This window comes from Coregonus clupeaformis, unplaced genomic scaffold, assembly GCF_020615455.1.
Source record: "Coregonus clupeaformis isolate EN_2021a unplaced genomic scaffold, ASM2061545v1 scaf0004, whole genome shotgun sequence".
Lineage (NCBI taxonomy): Eukaryota > Metazoa > Chordata > Actinopteri > Salmoniformes > Salmonidae > Coregonus > Coregonus clupeaformis.
Window position 1 is genome coordinate 907,163 of NW_025533459.1, and position 13,801 is coordinate 920,963.

Here is a 13,801-nt window from a genome sequence, read left to right on the forward strand (position 1 = left end):
CTGTACTGTCACAGAGTTTCTAAACCCAGAGGCGCAACATCACAAGACTTCCAGGAACGCTTACGAAGCAGACCAAGCAGACTAGGCCGGGGTTTGAGAAGTCCTTCAGTCCTCCTTCTTCTTCTGTGGGTTTTATGGCGGACTACAACCCAAAAAGGTGTATTGCCACCACCAACTGGACAGGTTGAAACCAAAACAAGGTAAAAAGAAAATCCATTCGTGATAGTGAAACTACCTTAATCCACCCAAATGAAAATAGTACAATGAAAAAACAAAACAAAACTCCCACTTCTTCCTTCTTTCAATTCTCCATATCTCCCTCCCTAAGGATTCCGTTACTAGGGGCAACCTTTGACCAAGTGTTGCAACGTGTTTGAAACTTGAACGCATAGTCAAATATAATTAACAAAAATATAAACGCAACATGCAAAAATGTCAAAGATTTTACTGAGTTACAGTTCATATAAGGAAATCAATCAATTGAAATAAATTAATTAGGCCCTATTCAATGGATTTCACGACTGTGCTAGGGTTCAGTCATAGGTGGGCTTGGCAATCAGAATGAGTTTTTCCCCACAAAAGGCCTTTATTACAGACAGAAATACTCCACCCCTCCTCAGATGATCCTGCAGGTGAAGAAGCCGGATGTGGAGTACCTGGGCTGGCGTGGTTACAGGTGTTCTGTGGCTGTGAGGCCGGTTGGACGTGCTGCCAAATTCTCTAAAACGATGTTAGAGGCAGCTTATGGTAGAGAAATGAACATTACATTCTCTGGCAACAGCTCTGTTGGACATTCCTGCAGTCAGCATGCCAATTACACGTTCCCTCAAAACTTGAGACATCTGTGGCATTGTGTTGTGTGTCAAAACTGCACATTTTAGAGTGGCCTTTTTATTGTCCCCAGCACAATGTGCACCTGTGTAATGATCATGCTGTTTAATCAGCTTCTTGATATGCCACACCTGTCAGGTGGATGGATTATCTTGGCAAAGGACAAATGCTCACTAACAGGGATGTAAACAAATTTGTGCACAAAATCTGAGAGAAATAAGCGTTTTGTGAGTATGGAACATTTCTGGGATCTTTTATTTCACCTCATGAAACATGAGACCAACACTTTACATGTTGCGTTTATATTTTTGTTCAGTATATATATTGTAACCACACTGTACATTGAATTGATAGTGACATTGATAATGTACAATCCGACACATTGTAGCCGACTGATTGTAGTACTCCTGAATGGTAGGCGGCGGTAGAGGTTTGCACAACGCCAAAGAGCGTTTACGTCTTGGTCAAAGATGATATTTTATATTGACAAGATTGTTGAGTGACCGCTCTAACAACGGAAATACATGTCCTCAAATATGGAAGGCAGGCAGGAGGAGGTGAGATCAGGTGGGAACAGTCTAGCCAATGAGAGGGCAGAAACGCCAAAATGCCACTTATATCAGTACATTTATAACAACCTAACCATGGCCGTGTTCGAAACATTGAGGTATAATAAGAACTGGAGACCCCGTCCAAGATGTCCGACCGTTGTTTTCAAGGTAATTTACCTATGTTCAAATAAGCCGATTCATAGACAGACTATATCCGCGTTGCATCCGGTTTATACGGACCAACATCACACGCTCACTAGCAGTGCGAGCAGCGACAACGTCATCACGTCATCCAAAAATATGGCAGACATTGGATGAATATAAAATGTTTAATATATTTGGCTGTGAGTGATGGAAAAGAATCAGCCTCAGCTACAATTATTTGAATAATTCAATGGATGTTTTGTGCACAAAGGTGATGACTAAAGTGTCTTATTAGGAATTTTCTAATCTGACTTCTCTATGTAGCCGTCTTTAGAAGTTGTCTTTCTGGGCCGGGCATCAGTTAAACTGCAGTACCGAAGCAAAACTGCAGAAGCATTCGAAACCGTGCTTCTTTACCTGAACCACAGAGTTTCTAAACCCAGCAATACAACATCGCCAGGCTTCCGGGAACGCAACGCGAAGCAGACCAGGCCGGGGTTTGAGAAATCAATGAGAGAAGTGAAATATTCTTCCTTTGCTGTTAATTTCCCCGAAATCTAAAGGCACAACCTGGATTCGAGACAATGTCTTAAGTAGTTGAATATGTTATTACTCCAACCTCGTGAAAGTGACAAACTGACACGTTTTAATTTTCTTAAAAAACGACTTTATATCAAAGGAGTGACTTTGATTTGAGGCCTGCACATCATAAGCAGTTAGGGGCAAGACGAACCGTTAGACCTGATGACGTGTCTCTATGCACGAGTTTAGCTGGCCAACATCACCATGACATCTCCTACAAGAGTAATCAAGGATTTCAAATTGGAGAAACAGTTTCTGCCTGTCTTCATAATGTACTGTCTTTGCCGGCACACTGGCCCCTTGGGGTGCGTTCGTAAATTCACTCTGGGCTATCTACTCCGATTTCAGAGCACTCTCGTCTGAGTGTGCCAGAGCGCAGAATAACTGATGAATTTACAAACGCTTAACACCCGTTGAATATGGCCGGTGTCAGTAAACGTCGGCAAAAAAAAGCTTAATTAAATTGTTGCCAGCAGCACAGTTACAGATACCAACGCTCTGGAGAACATAAAACAGCCTAACCAGTGCTGTTAGAGCGTGTAAAATGGTCAGAATGAGGTGTTCTCTCATTTGTGTCTGGAAGTAGCTAACAAGCTAGCCAACGTTAGCCAGTTAGCTTGGGTGCTTGACTGCTGTTGTGAGGTCAGAACGCTCAGATCAACCCTACTCCTCCGCCAGAGCGTCCAGTGTGCGCTCCGAGAGCGAACCGCTCTGAATTTACTAATGGACAATCTGACACTCTGAGTGCACTCTGGCACTCCCGATTGAATTTACGAACAAAGCATTGATGCATTATTGGTAAATCGTGACCAACTGACTGATCTACAAATAATATTGAGTAGCTATTTATGATTCAAGGTGATTTGTAGATTAGTCAGTCTTGTCTTTAAAGTCGGCTGCAATGTTGAACGCGCCCCATTACGAAATATAAAGCCTTGTGCAGAGAGTAGCAATTCATTCTTTAGTTGACCAAATTCGAAACTCTCTCGTTGACCTCCCTACAAAAATTCCTCACTTCATAGTGTTATTTTCCTGGACAGATTTTTGGCAGAGTAACCCTCTCGCTTTGCCTCTTCTTCTCTGTCTTGGTAGGCCGGGGATTGGCGAGTAGTGATGGACCGGAAGTTTGACCGAAATTCGGCTCGTTTTTACCAAAGATGCTTTAAAACTAATCCAAGATAGACCAGAGCCTGTCGTTTCCAATGGGAGACAAATTAATCATAGTGGGCAGAACAAGCAAGTAGGTGGGCGGAGCCAAGCAGGAGCTAGCGAAATCCTATTGGCGCGTTCTAGCATTTATTTGCATATTTCCGTTAGGGAACGCCTGTGAAGCGCGTGTGTGCAATAACTCAAAGCGCCCTTGCAGTCCTACTAAACAACGCACTTTTTTTTTTTAAAACATTGGCAAAGGGTAAAGTCTACAAAACGTAGTCCACTCTGTTTGTTACAGATTGTCGTTTTGGAAACAGAAAACTGTATTGAGATCAAACGTTTCATCGAGGAGAAAATGTGCATAATGTCGGCCAAAATCTATCTCGTTCCATCTTCTCCCACTGCCGGCCCTGGGCTTCCTCTCATCACCATATTTGGTAGTGAGTGGAAACGCCAACCGGATGCTTCACATTTATACATCAGGTGAAATATCTGACTCATTGTCTATCCGTGTTTTTACTGACTCGGATCTTTTCCTCTTCTTCAGTCAAAATAACGAATTTTTCGACTCATTTCAATCAGTCAGTAAAAGCCAATTTATGCTTGATCCGAAAATGTGAACTGAGGCTCTGGATGGTGTGACGCAATTGCAGAGCCTCTGGAGGAACGCAGAGGCCAAATTGAGCTCCATACAGCAGTGCCGTGCCTCTCATTTTGTAACAATGCAGATGGCTCTGTATAGCTCCGCATTGACATGATTGGAGCGCACTCAGGACCCCCTAACAGTGAACGATGAACTGAAAACTCGAAAGAGTTATGATTCTATGAGCCTCTCGTTCGCCTTTTTTTCACGTCGTTCACCATAGGGGGGCTTATTGAAGCTGTGTTTTAAACAATGTACTTTTGTTGATTGCTAGGCATACAACCTGACTAGATTGTGAACTACTCTTGGCAGAATGCATTGCTTGACTGCCACGAGGGTGATACGTAGCCTAAAGACTTAAACGCGCAAACATGGTCAATCCATTATCTGCATTGGCCGTGCAGCATTTATGGTGATATGGCCTCTGCAGAAGTCAGGGCATTCATACTTTTTGGCTTCATGGAGCAGTGCAGAGCTGTTATGAAGAAAGTTGTCAAAGTGAGTTTGTGTTTATACAGGACCTCCCGCCCCCACCTAACATCAACCAATCATGTCACTGCGGAGCTATACAGAGCCCCCCGCATTGTAACACAATTTGAGAGGTGCATGGTGATGCGGTATGGAGTTAAATTTGTCCTCTGCATGCCTCTGGAGGCTCCGAAATTGCGTCACACCCTCCATATGAAGCCTCCGACCACATTTTCGGATCAAACATAAATTGGCTTTTAGTTCTCGAGTTTGATGAGCATAGGCTGTGTATGTTTTGGTTCTACAAAGTTGTGTCCATAACATTCAATAATCAATTAATTGCAGACGTTCTTGCACCATGATCAATTATCAGTTCTAAACATGTATTCTTCTTCTCTATATACTATGCTCATTATCTATTTTCTTATGCGCATTTGACAGACAGTTGATGGTCGGAACAGTATCTGGAGCCGCTGAGCCAGAGCAGCGTGTATTAATCCTGCTTTAGGAATCATTGCGGTCAGCCCTAGCAGGTCAAACGAACAACTGAAATGAATGAGTCACTCAGAAAAATGAATCATGACTCTCGAGTCAGAAAAAAGAGTCGTTCAAAAAGAAGGAATCGTTCGCGAACTGCACGTCACTGTTGGCGAGGTAAGATGGCGGCGCCAGAGGAGCAGGAATTATCTCAGGCGCAGACCGAAAAACTCCTTCAATTTCAGGTAGTGAGCCTTTCTTCAGTTTAAGGTCATTTCGATATAACGCCATATCAATGCATGTTTAGATATATGAAGGAAATTGTTTAAAATAAAGCACGTTATGGGTGTAAAAACGCTTTTTGACAAGATCATTTCGATACCCCTAGCGCCACCGCTAACGATGTTAGCTAACTAGCAACACACCAATGATTTTCAATACAAAATATTGTCTTGAGTTGCTTGTTCGTTCCCGACAATTCCCCCAAAGAAACGCATCAGCAAACTTCAATCAGTGTATGGTGAATTAGAAAGTACATGTTGAACTTGGTTATCTGCAGCACATTTGGCTTACTTACGGCAACTAGCTAGCTAGGCTAACGACAGTTGGCTAGCTAGCTAGCAGTTTGCTTGGTCAGCCAAGCTAACTTTACTTAGCTTGTTAGCTTTAAGATGGTTTGAGAGTGAACATCAGACACAACTGTTATGACACATGACAAGCAATGACTGGTTAGTTACTAGTAAGTCCCCATCGGTCTCATCCCGTGTAGCTCAGTTAGTAGAGCATGGCGCTTGCAACGTCAGGGTTGTGGGTTCGTTTCCCACGGGGGGCCAGTATGAAAATGTATGCACTCACTAACTGTAAATCGCTCTGGATAAGAGCGTCTGCTAAATGACTAAAATGTAAATGTAAGATGTGGAAATGGCCTGTAGGAATTATTGGAATAAATTCGTTGAACCTAACGTCTTCACATCCTCTCCTATCAATTGGAGATCTGTCCAATCTCGTGTACACCAGTGCTAGATCTGAGAATTCTGATTTTTTTTGCATTTGATTTCAGGACTTGACAGGCTTGGAGTCTATGGACCAATGTCGTCGCACATTAGAACAACACAATTGGAACATCGAGGTAAGAACTGTCACCCCAAATAAACAGAATACCTCTTTTTGATGTGGGCCTTTGAAGACTACAACATGCACAGGTCATAATGCACCCAGTGAATCCAATCATTTATCAGAGGTTGCACTGTTATAAATGAATAACGTGCAGTAAAATATATCATGTGACAAATGTTGCCTTCAATAATTCTGCCTGATCTCTGCGACACGGTTTAGTCTTCCTTGTGCTGTCCCGGGTGAGATGAAATGGATCATGTGATGTGTGTGTGTTCACAGGCTGCGGTGCAGGACAGACTGAACGAGCAGGAAGGAGTTCCCAGTGTGTTCAACCCTCCGCCCTCCAGACCCTTACAGGTCAACACAGCAGACCACAGAGTGTATAGCTATATCGTCTCCAGGCCACAACCCAGAGTACGTACACAGATTCTCTCTCTCTCTCTCTCTCTCTCTCTCTCTCTCTCTCTCTCTCTCTCTCTCTCTCTCTCTCTCTCTCATGTTGTTCTTCTCTTTGCTCTTATGTGTCACTGGTAAACTGCAGTAAATTGTTCTTGCATCTCAACTTAAAAGGTAGACTCTGCCATATGACATTAGCGTACACAGCGGGGCAACCTCCTGCTTACAGAAATCAACTCCATAACAGAAATCAACCAGCTGACAGCTGTAGTATTCTCATTGAATCTTTCCCCTGTTCCGACCATCATGTCTCGTCTGGTCTTTTTCTTACATTTTCAGGGATTAATAGGATGGAGTTACTACATGATAATGCTACCTTTCAGATTGACATATTACACACTTCTGGACATATTCAGGTAATACAAAGAAACTGTATTTGTCCATCAGTTCCCCTTATAAATATGAGCTGGCTGACGTTACTGTATGAAGGTGACTGATTGGTTCCTCCTCCTCTCCCAGGTTTGCCCTGCGGTGGGTCAGGCCAGACCCTCGTGGACGCGTCACAGACCCTGTGGGTGACGTTGTCTCTTTCATCCATAGTTTTGAAGAGAAGTACGGTCGATCGCATCCAGTGTTTTACCAGGGAACATATAGCCAGGTGTGTTACTCAGGTTTCCCAGTCCAGTTTCAATCTCAATTTGGGTTACTAGTACCTGACCATCCACAAGAAGAACATTTAGAACTCATGAGAACATTTAGAACTCATGAGAACATTTAGAACTCATGAGAACATTTAGAACTCATGAGAACATTTAGAACTCATGAGAACATTTAGAACTCATGAGAACATTTAGAACTCATGAGAACATTTAGAACTCATGAGAACATTTAGAACTCATGAGAACATTTTAGAACTCATGAGAACATTTCGAACTCATAAGAACATTACCTAAAAAAGTTGACACCCCACGTTTTATTTTATTGAGTGACCGACTAAATGGTTTTAAGGAAGCGGATGTTCCAGAATCCATATAGGTTGTAAATGGATTGAATCAATGTGTCGCTTGGGTGATTAGCTGGTAGTGTTATTCAGTGAGCTGTGTTTGTTTTCCCCCTGAAGGCATTGAATGATGCCAAACGTGAGCTTCGCTACTTGTTAGTTTACCTCCATGGAGAGGACCACCAGGATACAGACCAGTTCTGCCGGTAGGTCCCATTTTATGATCACTTTATGATCCATTTACATGAGGTCAACAACATACACGCAAACAAAATGCACTATGATACTACAGTGCAATACCCAAACTCTGGAAGGCCTGGCAATGTTGTGTACTCTTCTCCCTTTTTCGAGGGAGACCTGGCAAGAATCATTAGTTCGTTATCTAGTTATAATTCAGGTTCTATTGGTTTGGATATTTATTCAGTTGATTGGATGGAGGTATTCCTTGCGTGTTTCCTTATTTGTGTCATGCTTGGTATTATTCACTTGTCCTCCCCTCTTCATTATTAGTATAAATAATTTAGGTATTTTGTTGATTTGGATATTTTCCCTGAAGTGTACCCTGTATGTCTTTCCTCTCACAGTTGATATTAACGATGTGCCTCTTTCTGTTACCATCTTCCTTCCAGCTCCACGTTATGTACAGAAGAGGTCCAGACCTTCCTCAACACCAGAACGCTGTTCTGGGCCTGCTCCACCAGCAAGCCTGAGGGATACAGAGGTAATGGTCTACTCCTGCACGCGTCTTCACTACCTGGGTCTGCTGGAGCTGGACAGGAACAGGCCTCATCCTACATACTCTTTTATTGTTGCTGTAAATTGAGGACGTGTTCTCAGTCAGTTTCATCTGGTCAAAAAGGGTTAAAGATAAAAGTCAATCATCTGTGCTGGAACTTTGGATGATTCTGTCATTGCTGGTCCATTTTACATTTTTACATTTTTAGTCATTTAGCAGACACTCTTATCCAGAGCGATTTACAGGAGCAATTAGGGTTAAGTGCCTTGCTCAAGGGCACATCGACAGATTTTTCACCTAGTCGGCTCGGGGATTAGAACCAGAACTGAACTGGCACAACGGTCTTACCCACTAAGCTACCTGCCTCTCTAAGATATGAGGGGGGGATCTCTTCATCCATCACTTTAGATCAGTGTTGTTTTAATCTGTGTTTGTTTTTCCCTGTGTCTGTCTCTGTGTGTCTGTGTGTCTGTCTCTGTGTGTCTGTGTGTCTGTCTCTGTGTGTCTGTGCCTCAGTGTCCCAGGCGCTGCGTGAGAACACCTACCCGTTCCTGGCCATGATCATGCTGAAGGACCGTAAGATGACGGTGGTGGGACGTCTGGAGGGGCTCATCCAATCAGAGGACCTCCTCAACCAGCTCACCTTCATCATGGAGGCCAATCAAACCTACCTGATGTCTGAACGCATGGAGCGGTAAGGGACTGGCTGCAGACCTGGGTAGACCTGGGTAGACCTGGGCAGACCTGGGTAGACCTGGGCAGACCTGGGTAGACCTGGGCAGACCTGGGTAGACCTGGGCAGACCTGGGTAGACCTGGGCAGACCTGGGTAGACCTGGGCAGACCTGGGTAGACCTGGGCAGACCTGGGTAGACCTGGGCAGACCTGGGTAGACCTGGGCAGACCTGGGTAGACCTGGGCAGACCTGGGCAGACCTGGGTAGACCTGGGCAGACCTGGGTAGACCTGGGTTTCCAATACTTTAAAATCTATTCCAATAGTTATTTTTGAAATGTATTTAAAACCCAGGTCTGATTTTATTTTACTATTATGAAAAATACAAATGTGGAGATGGTGTCTGGAATTTGAATTAAACCTCATAAACGATGTTAATGGAACACGTGTCCTTACCTGCATGTGTTCCAGGGAGGAGAGGAACCAGACGCAGGTGTTACGGGCGCAGCAGGACGAGGCCTACCTGGAGTCGCTGAGAGCCGACCAGGAGAAGGACCGGAGGAAGAGGGAGGAGCAGGAGAAGGTCCAGGCGGAGGAGGAGATGGTCCGGCAGACCGTTCTGGCCGAGGAGAGGAGGAGGAGGGTGAGGACGAAGAGTATTTTATACTATCTCTGTCCTCTCTCTCTGCTTACATTAAAACAGTTTCTTGGTCCTATGTTTTTTAAAATACTTTGTTGTTGCCTGTTTTGACTGTGGCTAACTAATTCTGTGTTTGTTTTTTAGACGCTGGAGGAAGAGAAGGAGCGCAAGTCAGAATGTCTTCCCCCCGAGCCCACAGCAGACGACCCTGACAGCGTCAAGATAGTTTTCAAACTGCCTAACGACACCAGAGTAGAGAGGCGCTTCCTCTTCCAGCAGTCTCTGACGGTAAGACACAGCTCTGCTCAAGTCAGCTTACAGGTGGTGGCATTTTAACTGTCCCGGTGCATACCAGTGGGGGCTTGACTCCCAATTCTACACATCAAACTCTTAGTCACTCTTACGTGTGGTGTCATTTTAACAGTTTGGCGTATACCAATGGAACTTATGGTCTTGACAAAAAAAAGCACGCATCTCACCCATCTCTCCCTCTGTGTTTCCAGGTAATATACGACTTCCTGTTCTCATTGAAGGAGACCCCGGAGAAATTCCAGATAGTAACAAACTTCCCTCGCCGGGTTCTGCCCTGCCTTCCCACGGAGGAGCAGCCCAATCCTCCCAGCCTGAAAGAGGCCGGCCTCAGCCGTTCCGAGGTCCTCTTTGTTCAGGACCTCACGGAAGATTGACACCTAGCTAACCTTCTCCTCCACCTCCAACATGGAACCTTCTCCTCCACCTCCAACATGGAACCTTCTCCTCCGCCTCCAACATGGAACCTTCTCCTCCGCCTCCAACATGGAACCTTCTCCAACATGGAACCTTCACCTCCAACATGGAACCTTCTCCTCCGCCTCCAACATGGAACCTTCTCCTCCACCTCCAACATGGAACCTTCTCCTCCAACATGGAACCTTCTCCTCCACCTCCAACATGGAACCTTCTCCTCCGCCTCCAACATGGAACCTTCTCCTCCGCCTCCAACATGGAACCTTCTCCTCCGCCTCCAACATGGAACCTTCTCCTCCGCCTCCAACATGGAACCTTCTCCTCCGCCTCCAACATGGAACCTTCTCCTCCGCCTCCAACATGGAACCTTCTCCTCCGCCTCCAACATGGAACCTTCTCCTCCGCCTCCAACATGGAACCTTCTCCTCCGCCTCCAACATGGAACCTTCTCCTCCGCCTCCAACATGGAACCTTCTCCTCCGCCTCCAACATGGAACCTTCTCTTCCACCTCCAACATGGAACCTTCTCCTCCGCCTCCAACATGGAACCTTCTCCTCCACCTCCAACATGGAACCTTCTCCTCCGCCTCCAACATGGAACCTTCTCCTCCGCCTCCAACATGGAACCTTCTCCTCCAACTGTTCTGTTGTTTCTTCACCCATTCTGTTTGTCTAAATGGCCGATAAGGGATCACTGTCTGAAATAACGAAACAAACTCTCTAACCCAAAATAATTTAGCCCCGCTCCATCCCCGGCCGCCCGGCCCGCCCTGATGACTCCTCTCGCCAGTTCAATTTGGTTCTGTTTAAAAGGAGAGCAATGTGAACTGCCCTCCCTGTACATACGTTAGATATATTTAAATAACAAGGCTGGAAAAAGCACTACTTTTTTTTTTTTTTTTTTATTCAATCAAAGTTGACTCTATAATGTAATTGTCATGAGATGACCAAACAGGCGAGGGTTGAGTTCCGTACCGCCGGAGTAGGGCAGCCTGCCTGCAGTTTAAGACTACAACACAGTTCAAGAAGAAGAAGAGGCCACAGCTTTGATGTGGCTTTACCTATCTATAGTATAACAGTCTGCCTGTGGTGATTCATAGATGCCTATTTCTCCTGTAACATCGGAATGGGTTGGTCATGTAAAGATGTCATTTTCCAACAACTATAAATTAAACATTTTAAAATGTCGTGGTGGTTTTGATTTTGATAATATTACTGGCTGTCAGTGCTCTTTTGCCGTCCCCAGCTCTCTTGGTCTAATAAACCTCCCTGCCTGCGTCTCAGCCTTCTCTTGGTCTAATACATCTCAGCATTCCTATCAGCCAATAGAAATTCTGCTAACCTTGAAGCCATGTCAGTTTTAATATTTTTGTAGGTACGCTATATATATATATATATATATATATATATATATATATATATATATATATATACACACACACACAGTGGGTAAAAAAAATATTTAGTCAGCCACCAATTGTGCAAGTTCAACCACTTAAAAAGATGAGAGAGGCCTGTAATTTTCATCATAGGTACACGTCAACTATGACAGACAAAATGAGAATTTTTTTTCCAGAAAATCACATTGTAGGATTTTTAATGAATTTATTTGCAAATTATGGTGGAAAATAAGTATTTGGTCAATAACAAAAGTTTCTCAATACTTTGTTATATACCCTTTGTTGGCAATGACACAGGTCAAACGTTTTCTGTAAGTCTTCACAAGGTTTTCACACACTGTTGCTGGTATTTTGGCCCATTCCTCCATGCAGATCTCCTCTAGAGCAGTGATGTTTTGGGGCTGTCGCTGGGCAACACAGACTTTCAACTCCCTCCAAAGATTTTCTATGGGGTTGAGATCTGGAGACTGGCTAGGCCACTCCAGGACCTTGAAATGCTTCTTACGAAGCCACTCCTTCGTTGCCCGGGCGGTGTGTTTGGGATCATTGTCATGCTGAAAGACCCAGCCACGTTTCATCTTCAATGCCCTTGCTGATGGAAGGAGGTTTTCACTCAAAATCTCACGATACATGGCCCCATTCATTCTTTCCTTTACACGGATCAGTCGTCCTGGTCCCTTTGCAGAAAAACAGCCCCAAAGCATGATGTTTCCACCCCCATGCTTCACAGTAGGTATGGTGTTCTTTGGATGCAACTCAGCATTCTTTGTCCTCCAAACACGACGAGTTGAGTTTTTACCAAAAAGTTATATTTTGGTTTCATCTGATCATATGACATTCTCTCAACCCTCTTCTGGATCATCCAAATGCACTCTAGCAAACTTCAGACGGGCCTGGACATGTACTGGCTTAAGCAGGGGGACACGTCTGGCACTGCAGGATTTGAGTCCCTGGCGGCGTAGTAGTGTGTTACTGATGGTAGGCTTTGTTACTTTGGTCCCAGCTCTCTGCAGGTCATTCACTAGGTCCCCCCGTGTGGTTCTGGGATTTTTGCTCACCGTTCTTGTGATCATTTTGACCCCACGGGGTGAGATCTTGCGTGGAGCCCCAGATCGAGGGAGATTATCAGTGGTCTTGTATGTCTTCTATTTCCTAATAATTGCTCCCACAGTTGATTTCTTCAAACCAAGCTGCTTACCTATTGCAGATTCAGTCTTCCCAGCCTGGTGCAGGTCTACAATTTTGTTTCTGGTGTCCTTTGACAGCTCTTTGGTCTTGGCCATAGTGGAGTTTGGAGTGTGACTGTTTGAGGTTGTGGACAGGTGTCTTTTATACTGATAACAAGTTCAAACAGGTGCCATTAATACAGGTAACGAGTGGAGGACAGAGGAGCCTCTTAAAGAAGAAGTTACAGGTCTGTGAGAGCCAGAAATCTTGCTTGTTTGTAGGTGACCAAATACTTATTTTCCACCATAATTTGCAAATAAATTCATTAAAAATCCTACAATGTGATTTTCTGGAATTTGTTTTCTCAATTTGTCTGTCATAGTTGACGTGTACCTATGATGAAAATTACAGGTCTCTCATCTTTTTAAGTGTGAGAACTTGCACAATTGGTGGCTGACTAAATACTTTTTCCCCCCACTGTATGAGATGAGTAGTGCAAGAGATGTAAAGATTATTAAAGTGACTAGTGTTCCATTTCTTAAAGTGGCCAGTGATTTCATTAGGCAGCAGCAGCCTCTAATGTGCTAGTGATGGCTATTTAACAGTCTGATGTCCTTGAGATAGAAGCTGTTTTTCATTCTCTTGGTCCCAGCTTTGATGCACCTGTACTGACCTCGCCTTCTGGATGATAGCGGGGTGAACAGGCAGTGGCTCAGGTGGTTGATGTCCTTGATGATCTTTTTGGCCTTCCTGTGACATCGGGTGCTGTATGTGTCTTGGAGGGCGGGTAGTTTGCCCCCGGTAATACGTTCGGCAGACCGCACCACCCTCTGGAGAGCCCTGCGGTTGTTGGCGGTGCAGTTGCCGTACCAGGCGGTGATACAGCCCGACAGGATGTTCTCAATTGTGTATCTGTAAAAGTTTGTGAGGGTTTTAGGTGCCAAGCCAAATTTCTTCAGCCTCCTGAGGTTGAAGAGGCTCTGTTGCGCCTTCTTCACCACACTGTCTGCGTGGGTGGACCATTTCAGTTTGTCAGTGATGTGTACGCCAAGGAACTTGAAGCTTTCCACCTTCTCTACTGCGGTCCCGTCGATGTGGA

General features: G+C 44.6%; 1 protein-coding gene across 1 annotated transcript; it reads left to right on the forward strand.

Moving 5' to 3' along the window:
• The first annotated feature begins 4,991 nt into the window (after positions 1-4,991).
• On the forward strand, positions 4,992-11,323 carry LOC121538340 (FAS-associated factor 2). The gene is made up of 11 exons (XM_041846242.2): positions 4,992-5,093; positions 5,909-5,977; positions 6,244-6,378; positions 6,700-6,776; positions 6,880-7,018; positions 7,481-7,566; positions 7,990-8,081; positions 8,613-8,790; positions 9,241-9,412; positions 9,554-9,697; positions 9,913-11,323. The coding sequence occupies exons 1-11, from the start codon at positions 5,031-5,033 to the stop codon at positions 10,093-10,095; spliced, it is 1,338 nt and encodes a 445-aa protein (XP_041702176.1). The 5' UTR covers positions 4,992-5,030; the 3' UTR covers positions 10,096-11,323.
• The last annotated feature ends 2,478 nt before the right edge of the window (positions 11,324-13,801 follow it).

Excerpts from the sequence above, each read along its gene's own strand:
- LOC121538340 (XM_041846242.2), top strand. The coding sequence starts at position 5,031 with ATGGCGGCGCCAGAGGAGCAGGAATTATCTCAGGCGCAGACCGAAAAA. Across the intron at positions 5,978-6,243 it reads AACACAATTGGAACATCGAG|GCTGCGGTGCAGGACAGACT; the intron begins GTAAGAACTGTC and ends GTGTGTTCACAG. Across the intron at positions 6,777-6,879 it reads ACACTTCTGGACATATTCAG|GTTTGCCCTGCGGTGGGTCA; the intron begins GTAATACAAAGA and ends CTCCTCTCCCAG.